Here is a 13,413-nt window from a genome sequence, read left to right as displayed (position 1 = left end):
CAGGTCCAGTAGGGTCTGATCCAAAGTGTGAATTTCTATAGCAGAGCCCGTAATCTTGAAGAATCTCATGTTTGTTCCTGAAGCTTCACTTTTAGTCATGTTCTTAATCCAGTCTGAACTTTGAACTACATGACATGACTACATGACTACACAAACCTGACCTGGAACCTGGAACATACGATGAGACATGACTTACCACAGGGGTGTCCAAATCTAGGCCTCGAGAGCTGGTGTTCTGCAGGTTTTAGATGTGTCCTTGATCCATCACAGCTGATTTAAATGGCTACATTACCTCCTCAACATGTCTTGAAGTTCTCCAGAAGCCTGTTAATAAACTAATCATTTGATTTAGGTGTGTTGACCTGTGATATCTAAAATCTGCAGGACATCGGCCCTTGAGAGTTGGACACCCCTGACTTACTAACACTTTGTCTCCCTCTCTTTTATTTTTTTTATTTTTTCAATAACAACTAAATACCTCCCTTTTGGCCAGATGGTGGTGCTACAGGATTGCTATCCAAAAGCCTCTGAACCATGCCAATGAATTACACACATATTACAACCATCAGTTTACTGGATCGAACAGTTTGCCTGTTTTTTTTTTATTCTTTCATCAGTTTTCCAGATAACACTTCTATACAAATACTATATATACTCTATTTCCACTACTACTGCATGTTCTAGAAGTTAAGAAGGTGAAACAAGAACTTTTGGTGTAATTTCAAACACATTTGAAACATTTATCACATTCAAATTTATAATGTTGTGCATTTTGAGATATGTATGGATGACAGTCATGTTACTGTAGCTCAGTAATTTTGCTATACTGCTACTTTATGAGCTCAGGTTCAGTTTTCTGAGTCAGCACAGATGTAGATATGAGAGTCACGTAACCTAACTCTAAACCCAGGGTATACAGGTTCAGTGAATGTGGTGTTGAAGGTGTGGAGGTGGACCAGTGTGCCAGAGATTATGTTATAGAAGGACACGGTGCCCATAGGACAGTCCACATACACTGCTACTTTGTGACAGGCAGAGGCAGAGGAGACAGGGATGGCTCTTGAATTGTAGTTGTGAGTTGCAAAGTATTCGCCCTCATCACAGTACAAAGACCAGGACTGATCAGTTTTGCCAAACCTGCTGTCATCACCGTTTCCTTTCCGTTTTATTCCTTTGTAAGCCACTGCAATATGAACCTCTCCACTCCACTCAACCTCCCAGTAACAGAGACCCGTCAGAGTGTTGGTACACAGCAGCTGAGGCCATTGATCAAATCTGTCATCATTATCAACATACTGCTGGTCCTCTTCTACATGCACCACCTTCCTGTTGTTGTCAGACAGTTTGAGTTTTCTATATATTGTGTTTAGATTCAGGTTTAGTTCACAGAAATCTAATGGAAAGAATGTGGGGAGAAGATATGCAATCAGTTTGTAGAACTCTGATCATTCAGTCATTCAAAACACAAGAGTTACTGTGCTATATAGTCTGAAGATATTTTGGAATTAAAGGAATGCAATCATGAATAGAGACCAAGAAAAGACATCTACAGTACCGAACTGCAGCATGCAGTGATTGTTTAACTACAAGCCTGAAATCTTCACTTCTCAGGGTCTACTACAAAAATTACTTAGACCCTCACAGGATGGTTCGTCATGAGATCATGTTGTTTGTCTTATACTTGATGATGATCTTTGAAGTCAAGATAGTCAGGAGGATCAGTTTGCAGTCAAGTGTGAAGATAAGTAAATGAGGATGTGTGAACCTTCAAATCTGAGGCCATGGTTCTAAGATGCAAATCATTTAGACACTTCCTGTGTCAAATGAAGAGTTTAAGTATCTTTGGACCTTGCTGGGGAAGATCGGAGGACAATCTTAGTCAGTTATCTGTGTATCTTCGCCAGTGATGCAGACACTCTACTGGCCTTGGTTTTCACATCACTTCATGAAGAACAACATCCAGCTGGTAAAGTGACTTTTTATGGTTGTAGAACAGTGGCTTTTTACATATGTCAATTTTCTTGGAATTGATTGCTTGTATACCTTTGGTGTGACTGTATTTTTTTTAAACTGATCATTTCAAATATACATATATAAAGAGGATAAATAAAGTGTACTAGTTATACTACACAATACAACTGGATTTAAATGCAAGCTGTCAGTGATTTAATGCCTGGATTTATAAACACACTTACATTTCCTTAAACCTGGTTTCAGCCATTGTACTCCACAAGGCTCCATCCTGAAATTGAAAAAAGGGATGGTGTCAGACTAGCTCATTCTTACTCAGCAATCAAAGCAAATATTTCATGTTTCCATCCTTCACTTGCAATAAGTATCACACTTTTTTTTTCATTCTGTACCTGTTTTGTTATAAGAATATAAAACAAAATGCAAACGTATTAATTACATTTACATTGTCTTGCCTACTAACAACACTATGGTGTAGGCTTACAGTATGATAGAGGTAATGTTTGTAGCTCTACCTCGACTTCTCCTTACCTGAGGGTTTCCAGTTTCCACTGTGGATCCTGCAGTCGAGTCGACAGCAGCTTCATTTCTGAGTCTCCTAGATGATTGTAGCTCAGGTCCAGCTGTCTCAGCTGGGAGGGGTTAGAACTCAGAGCTGAATTGAGGAAAGCGCAGCCTTTCTCTGTGATCAGACAGCCTGAAAGCCTGCAAACATAATACAATGCATGGCACACAGTCTGAGTGAACTACATTTAATTTGTTTGTTTGTCATTTAAAACAAAGATTATTTTAATTATTGAAATGCCAAATCTTAAACAAAGAGTAAGTTGATTTAACCTGAGGGTTTGAAGTGTGCAGTGTGGACTTTCAAGACCAACACACAACAACTCCACTCCTGAGTCCTGAATGTTGTTGTTACTCATGTCCAGCTCTCTCAGTCTAGAGGACTGGGATCTGAGAACTGATGATAGAGCTTCACAGCTTTTCTCTGTGAGGTTACATCCGCTAAGCCTGAAAATATATCAGTGAAAAAGTTAGAAAACATCTGCGATGCTACCAAATTCCTAGAGAGGAGCACAGATCTGAAGCATGCCCCAACCTGTTTCACACTGGTTACACACTTACAGAACTTTCTTGGAGGCTTTGACCACTGGCAACAGCCTCAAAAAAGCTTCCTCTGAAGCTGAGTATTCCTTCAGATCAAACACATCCAGCTCTTCTTCTGATGACAGCAGGACAAAGACCAGAGCTGACCACTGGGAAGGAGAAAGATCAACTATGGACAGGCTTCCTGAACTCAGATGGCGTTGGATCTCCTTCACTAGAGAGTCATCCTTCAGTTCATTCAGACAGTGGAACAGATTGATGATTTTTTCAGAAGAGAGCTTCTCATTCAGTTTATTTTTTATGTACTGGACTGTTTCATGATTGCTCTGTGAGCTGTTTCTTTTCAGTGTCAGGAGGCCTTGTAGGAGACTCTGATTGGTCTGCAGTGAAAGACCCAGGAGGAAGCGAAGAAACAAGTCCAAGTGTCCATTTGGACTTTTTAAGGCCTTGTCCACAACACTCTGGTAGAACTGTCTTACTGAAGACTCGTCAGTCTGCACTGAGGTTGTTTTTTTTTCTTCCAGCAGGTTGATACCAGAGTTGGTGAATGTCAGATGGACATGAAGAGCTGCCAGAAACTCTTGAATACTCAAATGGACAAAACAAAACATCTTATCTTGATAGAGCCCCTTTTCTTCTTTAAAGATCTGCGTGAACATTCCAGAGTACATTGAAGCCATTTGGATATTAATCCCACACTCTGTCAGTTCTGATTCATAGAAGATCAGGTTGCCCTTCTGCAGCTGCTCAAAAGCCAGTTTCCCCAGTTTTTCAATCATCTTTTTGTTCTCTTGGCTCCAGAGAGGGTCTGTGTCAGCTCCTCCATCATATTTAATGTTCTTCACTTTGGTCTGAACCACCAGGAAGTGAATGTACATTTCAGTCAGGGCCTTTGGCAGTTCTGGTTTTCTGGTTTTCAACACACTCTCCAGAACTGTGGAGGTGATCCAGCAGAAGATTGGGATGTGACACATGATGTGAAGGCTTCTTGATGTGATGATGTGGGAGATTATGCTGTTGGCTTGCTTCTCATCTGTGAATTTCTTCCTGAAGTACTCTTCTTTCTTTGGATTAGTGAACCCTCTGACTTCTGTCACCATGTCCACACATTCAGCAGGTATCTGATTGGCTGCTGCAGGTCGTGTGGTTATCCAGATGTGAGCAGAAGGAAGAAGATTCCCCCTGATAAGGTTTGTCAGCAGCACATCCACTGATGTGGACTCTGTAACATCAGTCAAGTTCTCAGTGACATGGAAGTTCAGAGGAAGTCGACACTCATCCAGACCATCGAAAATAAACATGACTTTGAACTTTTTAAAGTTACAGATTCCTGCTTCTTTGATTTCAGTAAAGAAGTGATGAATAAGTCCCACTAAGCTGAACTTTTTATCCTTCAGTAAATTCAGCTCTCTGAAAATGAATGGAAAAATGAACTGGATGTCCTGGTTGGTTTTGTCTTCAGCCCAGTCCAAAGTGAACTTTTGTGTCAGGAATGTTTTCCCGATGCCAGCCACTCCTTTTGTCAGAACTGTTCTGATTGGTTTCTCTCCCCCCTCGGCTGAGGTTTTAAAGATGTCTTCACATCTGATTGTTGTTTCTGGTTTCCTGCAAAATGTTTCAATCTGTCTGACTTCATGGTCATTATCGACGTCTCCAGCTCCTCCCTCTATGATGTAGAGCTCTGTGTAGATCTGATTCAGAATGGCCGGGTTTCCTGGTTTAGCAATCCCCTCAAACACACACTGGAACTTCTTTTTTAGGCTACATTTAAATTTTAATTCACAATCTGGACCAGAGTATTCTTCAGGAAAGCACAATAAACCAGAGCATTAGAATTTCAATAAAATAATAATAATAACTTAAAATAATAATTTTTGAAAAGAAATTCTCTTACTGCTCAGCAGACGAGCAGCCAGCTGTTCCTGTTTCATTTTCTGCAGAAAGTTAACTGTGATCTTCAGAAATGCCTCTCTACTGCTTCTCCTCTGCTCCTCATCCTCACTGTCCAACACCTCATCATCATCTGTCTGACTCTCTGATGATTGGGGGTAATCTGGATTGAGTTCATTCTGTGCCTTCTTTAGCTCATTCTTCACAAAAGTTATTATTTTGTCCTCCAACAGCTGTAATAAAATGAGTGCAAAAAGAAAAGTGCAAAAATAACAGAAAATCAGACTTTTGCAAGGCAGACACATAATCCAATGATCTAAAGACCACAGAGAGATACATTAAGGGAAAGTGAGTTTGTTTTTTGTTTTTTTTTAGTTGCTGTGCATTTACAGACCTTAAATATGGAGTTCACTTCAGTTTGATGTTGCTGGGCAGGCAGAGAATTGAAAACTTCTGAGCTGTCCTGTTTGTCTCTGTGTGGGCAGCATAAACGAGCATCACCAAGCATTTATTTTAAACACAAATACTGCACAAACATCAGTCAATTAAAGATATATATTTTTTTGCTCTGTTGTGATATTCCTGAAAAACAAGCACTACTTTTTTATTTTCCTATGCAGACAATGCAACAGTGATTCTGCTGAGTTTGCTTTGGAAAACGTCTTGATGCATGCTGAATCATCCAGGTTTCCCCAAACTTAAAAACATTTCCATAATGACTGAAACTAGCACCACTGAAGGAATAATGGGCTGGGACGTCAGTTCCTTGATAATTAACATGCAAATTTTCATGACCATTGATCAAAGACCACTGATCAACCGCCATTCACAGAAAGTGGGGGAATGGCTGCAATCACAGCATTGTAAGATGGTGAAAGATGTCCACTTAGCCCCCCTCCTCGATTCAGAGATGGTCTTTCCCTTTTCACGTAAGTGGCCTCCTTGACTCCACGCTCAAACCAGCGTTCCTCCCTAAAATAAGTCCAGTATTATAGAATGAAACCAAAGATCAAACCCTGTTTTCAGGTCCAGAAAATGGGAACAGAGCAGTTGCGAGAGAATTCAACATTAATGAATCAATGGTACAGAAGCAAGAAGAATGATTTGAGTAAAGTTTGACTTATCTGACTGTTTTGTTTCGCTTAATGCACCTTATAATCCGGTGTGCCTTATGGTCCGAAAAATACGGTAACTTCTACCTTCCTTTAGCATGTCCTGAAGTCCAACTTTTTGTGTGATGGTTAGCATCTTCCTCTGCCTTTAGGGTGCTACTGCAAGTGCCTTTGATGGCGCACAATGTTTCGTCGACATTTTGCAAGGCAGACACATAATCCATAATGGTCTAAAGTGGAATGTTTTTTTGGGGAAAAAACTACAAACGTACAGTACAGCACTTCAGAGTCACACTGCCAGCGATCAAAGATTTATGTAAATTTGACAAGCTGAACGCATTCTGTACTGTACAGGAGACACGGCACGAGATTGGACACGGAAAACAATGCACCCCAAAAAATCCACGAAAGGTGAACCGCATTATAGTGATGGACCACTGTATTTAGTTTTATTATGTGTTTTGTTCTTCATTTTTGTTAAGTCTTTGTTTCCTGTGCAGTATTGCTGTGTTTTTCTTCTAAAGCCACTAAACATCATGGTAATTTGGGGCTCTTTATCAGTTCCATATCGAGGGCAAGCTTATAGGCATTAGGAGACATATTAATGAATTCAGTTTATTGTGCCCAGCCTCTAGATATACTTTGCAGCTGCCTCAGTGCTCCTATACAGTGTTCGTGTCTGACATGTCTTAAATGCTGAGAATGTTTTTTACAAGCCAGAATTTAGTCTCTTAAACAAATCAAATGAAACTCAGAACACTTTGGACATGCCACATTTATTCATACCTGTATAACAAAAATCTATTTGAGGGTTACAATGTGGTTTTAGAGTTAATGTGAACATGCAAAATAATAGCAGTCTCACATTGCTAATGTTTTTAACTACTGATTTTGGCAGAAATGATGATACAACATGGGAACAAATTCATGACTAGGCGTAGCAGAGTAATGGCCAAACAACAGACTTAAAAGACATGACATCCACGCTCCTCATTGGGGGTAATTAACTCATTCAGTGATAGTGGTGTGTGGTGTTCAGTTAGGGAGGTCATTCAATCTGTGAAGAAATGGGTGTCAATTATGGCCCAATATTTAAGAAAGGAAGGCAGCAGATGCTGTGCCTGTTGGTTTTAGTCCCTGCTCAGTGAGTAAAATGGGTCGTTCCAGAAAGAACTTTGATTAAAAAGTTGATTGGAGAGGGGAAAACATACAAAGAAGTGCAGAAAATAATTGGCTCCTCAGCTAAAAAGATCTCAAATGCTTTGAAATGGGAAAGAAAACCCAAAACATGTGGTAGAAAAAGGAATACTACCATCCGCCTAGATCATATAATAACAAGAATGGCAAAGAAGCATCCAATGATCAGCTCCAGAGAGATCAGAGAATCCATTTACCTGTGAGTACTTCAACAATCAGAAGACACCTATGTGAAGCCAAACTATTTACCCTTGTAAAGTACTGCAGTTGGGGAAAAAAAAAAAAAAACATGTATTGAAAAGGTTACAGTTTGCCAAAGAACACATTGACTGGCCTAAAGAGAAGTGGCACAATTTTGTATGGACAGATGAGAGCAAGATTGTTCTCATTGGATCTAAAGGCTGTAGAGAGTTTGTGAGACGCACTTCAAACACTAAATACAAGCCACAGTACACTGTGAAGACCGTAAAACATGGAGGTGCAAGTATAATGGTTTGGGGATGTTTGTCATGCTTTGGAGTGGGGCTCACTTATCGTATAACAGGCACCATAGACCAGTTTCAGTACCTAACAATACTGAAAGAGGTCATGTTGCCTTATGCTGAGGAAGAAATGCCCAAAAAAAGAGAGAAAAGAAAAGACAAAATTGTTCATGTTTTCATTTGGGATTGATTGTGCACGGCTCTCAGTGCCTTTGTATGTATGGCAATAAATGCTATTAGGAACATGGAACTTTCCCTCTGTTGTTTTAAACACTGCTATTGTTTTGCACATAACTATACACTTAAAATTAATCTGTATCTTACTTTCTAACAGCAGAGGGCGTTGGTGTTTTAAAGTTAATGGGCTCATCCATAGACCAATCACTTCTCACGGACACACAGCTGGGTTCACCTTCTGGGTGAGGTCCAGATGTAGGTTCAGGGCCACCTGGTTTGTGATGGATTCTGTTGGAAACAGAGAGGAAGACCACCAGAAATGGAAACAAATCTCATAGCCTTCCCCTACAAAAATGGCAGGACAAACTAATTACATAAAGGAATATAGCAATCTTATAAATGAAACTCTTCCACTGAATGATTGTTTTCCTTTTCTGTTAATACTATACACTACTAATATGATGTTAATGTATAGGAAAAGCTTACGTTTCAAACCCATAATGGTATATTAACATTTCTTTAAATATAATTAAATAAAGTAGTCTTAATAATTTGTAGGCATTTTTGTGTTGCTATGCACACTCCTCTGCTTTCCTTACTGGCCTTGAAATGGCAATCCATATTTGGATGTTGTTCACCTTCACTGCTACTTTTCTACAGCTAACAATGTGTAGGCAGGAGCATAGTCCTCATGCCCTCCTACCTGGTACTCTTACATGTTGCCCCAAGATTTTGAATGAGAAAATATAGTAATAATAAACCTTTTTTGTGGGGGTCAGTCTTCAGTTCTTGTTCTGGCTTAAAATATTGGTAATTATAGACATAAAAGTCTATAATGTATAAATAAAACACTATATGCTGAATCGCATATTGTAGGAATAAGACTGACAAATAGTATTCAATAAGAACTGTAATGTCAGCTGAGTGTGATACCTTTTCATGTTGGTAAAAACAGTCGCTACCTGATCAAAGAGAGAGGGCAAAAATTATTTTTAATATGTATTATCAAAAAATAGATGTGAGAAATCACAGAGGGAATGATGGGTCTTTTCTTGACAAATCAACACACCAGGAGACGATGAATTTATTTATGATGAAGATGAAATATTAGAGGCTTTCATTAAAGTTCAAATCAAGTCAAAGGTCTATTTACTCAACATCTTTCCATAAATGCTGTTGAAAATGTTGGTACTCAGTGATCAGAAATTTGAGTGAAGTATAGATGTGTATGTGAAGAGACTCTCTTACCATCTACTAGTTATTAGTGATATGTTGTACAACTTAAAAACACTTTGGATTTATGCAAGAAAATTACCATGACTATTCTGCATCAGAGCGAGAAGACCAACAATATCTATAACCAATTTTATTTTTCTATTCAATTTACATTGCGCATAAAGAAAGGAATATATGGGTCCAGTAGTAATGTAAAATATATAAAATGCAGGACTTACAGTAAGGATTCTCCTAGCCTAAATCTGATTCTTCCCTATGACTTAGTGTCCATGTTCTTTCTTGTGCTCTTACATAGCGCAGCACTCTAATATAATTTGTTTGTGGCTCTATGTTAATGTTACACAATCCACAGGTTAAAGGTAGTTTTTCAAGTACATTTAAAATGACATATATTTAGATAAAGGCACCTACCCCCCTGAATATAGTTGCATCATTCAAAGATTCTTGAACACACATGTAAAGAATTTCTTTAGTGAAAATAATTTATAGTTACCCGACGTTCACCACTGTGTCCTTCACTCTGCACCTCACTTCCTTCTTTGCATAAACACCAAAGCAAAGAAAGAAGTGAGCTTCCTCATTTAACCAGTCTGACTGGTTTAACAGAGATAGGTGTGTCAGGTTACAGGTGAGTTCTGGTAGTGTTGTGAAACCTGAGCACAGTGAGATGAATTTCATCCTCTCCCCACCTGCTTTATATTTAGAATGTAACTCATTTGCACAAACAGAAACAAGAAGAGGCAAAGCAGAAAAAAATGCTGACAGACATCAATTTCATATTTTCTAGACCAGACACCAGACAATAATTAATAATTATTATTATTGGAGATTTCAGGAGTGGGACCACGCCTCCAAACACGCTCCTTCCGGTTGCCATCTATATAGGTTCCCCCCAGTTCTGCAACACTGTTCATTCTCGTTTACGTGCCCCACCCTCCCTCCCTCCTTGTTCTCAACTCTTTAACTTCTTCACTCCTATTTAGTACATGGGGATCTGCCAGGCCCAGGAGCCATCGCCAGTCCCCTTCAAGGCCTTCCGGGCCTGGCAGCTCAATTCATGTCCAGGCATCACTTTTACCTACTAAAACGCTGTCAAACCTAAAATGAGGACGTGGGCCCAGCTAGTGAAATAATAATTATTATTATTTTTGCTAGTTCCTTCAAATACCTCAACACAATTTGCAGCTTTTTAACTGACACCAGTGTGTGCAAAAGATTATATAATAATGAAACTATTTCACACAGTCACATGTGACATGAGAATAGTCCAAAAGAAACTAGTTTTAAGAAAATATACCAAAGTTGGTGTGTTTCTGAGAGACAATCAGAGCAGACAAGGGCTAGAGACCTATATTGTGACGCCAGATTTTAGCTTATCCAAATAACTTCAGGGTAAACCTTGGGTAAACTTAATGAGTTGATAACTAGCTTTGTGTGACCATTTAACCTGATCACCACTGTTAGGGTAAGTCAATCTAGATGAGGGGAAGATATCCTGAGTAGGCTGAACTAACTTCATAGTATAGGGCCCTGATCAAATCAATGAGTCAGTCAATGAAATGGAGACTCATCTACCTATCCTTTAACATCATTTCTCAACAAAGTCATGTGACTGATCCCAGCAGGCTTTGAACAGCACCAATATAAACACCCAGGTAAAGACCCCTCCCCTTTTTTGTACTTAGCTTGCGCCTTTTCTGCAGCCTACGAAAAAGCTGTTTTTTTAACCTTACATTTCTAAAGGAACGGTTGCATTATTTGTGTCTTCATTTCTTTCAAGTGCTTAGTTTGTTGTATCTGCTGTTGGCCTGTGAGTAAGTACTGCCAAAAATGTCCATAAATTAAAGTGAGCATGTGATTGATTACTATTTGCAAATATATTGTTTTCAGCAGTTTTTCTTTAATTACCCCCCTTGATACATTTATACCCACTCTATTCTGATTGTTTGTACTGATTAACTAATTGCTAGCAATTGAATGCAACAGGTGGGCATGATTTTCTTTTTTTCTGTGCACATCAAATGCAATGGAAAATTAATTTTTTTTCATCAACATTGATTGTTAAGACAGCAGTTCATGTTGTTCAGCTGGGGGGATTGTTTAGCCTAAATCAGGTGTGGCTAATTAAATTTCCCAGTGAGCCGCATTAGAAACTGGGACTGTTGTGGAGAGCTGTGTATTGTGTGTAATTGTTTTGTTTATTTTATTTTTGGTTGACATTCTGTGAAACACTTTGGATGGTGATAGTTAAACGCAGACTGCTTTGCTATTAGACGCCTGATTGCCCAATGTATATACTACAGTAGTAATACTGAATGTGCAAAAAGACAAACTGAAGGGGTTTATTTTCACCGCTTGCACTGAAGTGGCTATAGGTAGTTGTATAAGGATGATTTCATTCTGTTGCTGTACTAGCTGATCTTTGTGTTCATGACTCTTCACCTCTGTCATTTCACAGGCAGAAGATGAGCTGCTTTCCCGTGCTTCTCTTCTTTCTGGCTTTTTTAACCTGTGGTTGGTGTATGCCTTCATTTGAAATTAAAACACACTGAACATTACAGGATTATCATTAAAAATAAATTATAGATTGCAATATTGTGATTGATTTGGCATTGTTTTATCTTGCAGTATCTGTGAAATATCCATCTAACTCATAAATAACTCCAGTTATGCTATAATGGTATGCTTGAACAATTGCAATAATGTGGGAAATGCTCAGTGGGTTTGATCCAACTTCTGTCTCCTCAACAGATTACAGCTATGTAAGATGTCAATTAAACAACACTGGTAAGTTGAGTAGAAGCTTCCTTTTATTATTTATTTATTTTAGATAGATGGCCACCATAGTTGTATGGCCAGTTGTTGAGCTAGATTTGTAATTTTGTCCTAAAAGTGTCAACATGTTTGTTCTTACAGAAGCGATTGATCAACCTAAAAAGCCAGCTGAGAGTTCACAGATGGACAGTTGGGACGCTAAGAGCCCTTATGGTGCGATAATAGTTGGAACCATCTTACTGGCCATCTGTGCTTTGTTTTATGCACCTTTATTTAAGAGGGAATGGAGAAATAAGCTGTTCCAGAGCTGCACAGAGCAAGAACCTTTGCCTAATGACAGAGGACGTGATTTTTATCAGCTCGACACGTATGACCTTCCAGGCTTGGTGCAACAGCCACTAATCTTACAAATGCCCCACCTTTCACTTTAAAGTGTCAATGGAGACCGTGTTTTATTTGTTTTGTTTTTTTGTTAAATTGTTCATGTTGTGAGGCATAACAAAGTTTTATCCATCAATTGGATTCTTTGGACAATACTTATGGCCTTTAAAATGCACAGCCTTCCTGAATGTATGCCTTCAATGTGTGGATTTTAAATAAACTGTTTTAATAGTGCTTGTAAATACAGAAGTGTATTACAAAAATTCAGCACAAGTGGACAAGTGTCAAAATACTTCACAAACGCAACTTAAATGACTCTCGCGGAGTCTCACCACAAATATGTGTATTTTACCAGGTTTCTGTCAAAACCTGGTAAAGGTGGGATAGAGTGAAACCTGTCTATAATGTGTGTTTCTAAAGTTGCAGGGCTGGTGATACAGGGATGCATTTTCAGACCATGTGGAACAAAAATGGGAACTCAACCATGAACTGTGTGAAACAGGAACTCTGTAATGCATGGGTAGAGCAGGTCATCTAACAATGGGAAGGTTGGTGGTTCAATCCCTGGCTGCAGTGTGCAAGAGATGTAACCCCAAGTTGCTCTCTGATGCATTAGTGTGAATGTTAAACTGCGCTTAGGGGAAAAAAGTGCTTTTGTGAATGAGGCAAGTTGGATAAAACTCTTTGAGTAGTGAGAAAAGCACTATATAAGAACCAGTCCATTTATCAAACACCTTGCTTTTAGAACAATGACCTATCAAAACATTAGGCACATGGCTCAACTTGCCCCAATGTTGTAAAATGGGCCCTACAAGGGTAAATAAAATTGCACATTCAGGCTTGAGATAATTTCAAACTTTATTGAGCCTTCAGTTCAATAAAGGTAAACATACATTTGTTTCCTGTTCATACTATGGAAACATTTTCAGTAAATATTAAATTGTGATTTTAGTGTGTTAGCTACAAGATGAACAAGAGGACTCAGAACACAACTCCCCCCAAAAAGCAATGGGTAGTGTCGTAGGCTGTCATACTGAAAAAATAACGCGTGTTGTGCAGCTCACTCCATGTTCTTTCGTATGATA

General features: G+C 38.9%; 1 protein-coding gene across 1 annotated transcript; it reads right to left on the bottom strand.

The window, feature by feature from the left end:
* Positions 1-848: 848 nt before the first annotated feature.
* On the bottom strand, positions 849-8,435 carry LOC134623224 (protein NLRC3-like). The gene is given in 8 exon segments (XM_065470178.1): positions 849-1,393; positions 2,196-2,242; positions 2,503-2,982; positions 3,097-4,879; positions 4,973-5,201; positions 5,363-5,441; positions 8,152-8,224; positions 8,423-8,435. Coding segments are annotated over 8 exon segments (3,249 nt in total).
* Positions 8,436-13,413: the final 4,978 nt, after the last annotated feature.

This window comes from Pelmatolapia mariae, linkage group LG3_W, assembly GCF_036321145.2.
Source record: "Pelmatolapia mariae isolate MD_Pm_ZW linkage group LG3_W, Pm_UMD_F_2, whole genome shotgun sequence".
In the NCBI taxonomy this organism is placed as follows: domain Eukaryota; kingdom Metazoa; phylum Chordata; class Actinopteri; order Cichliformes; family Cichlidae; genus Pelmatolapia; species Pelmatolapia mariae.
This window is presented reverse-complemented; position numbering and strand designations above follow the sequence as displayed.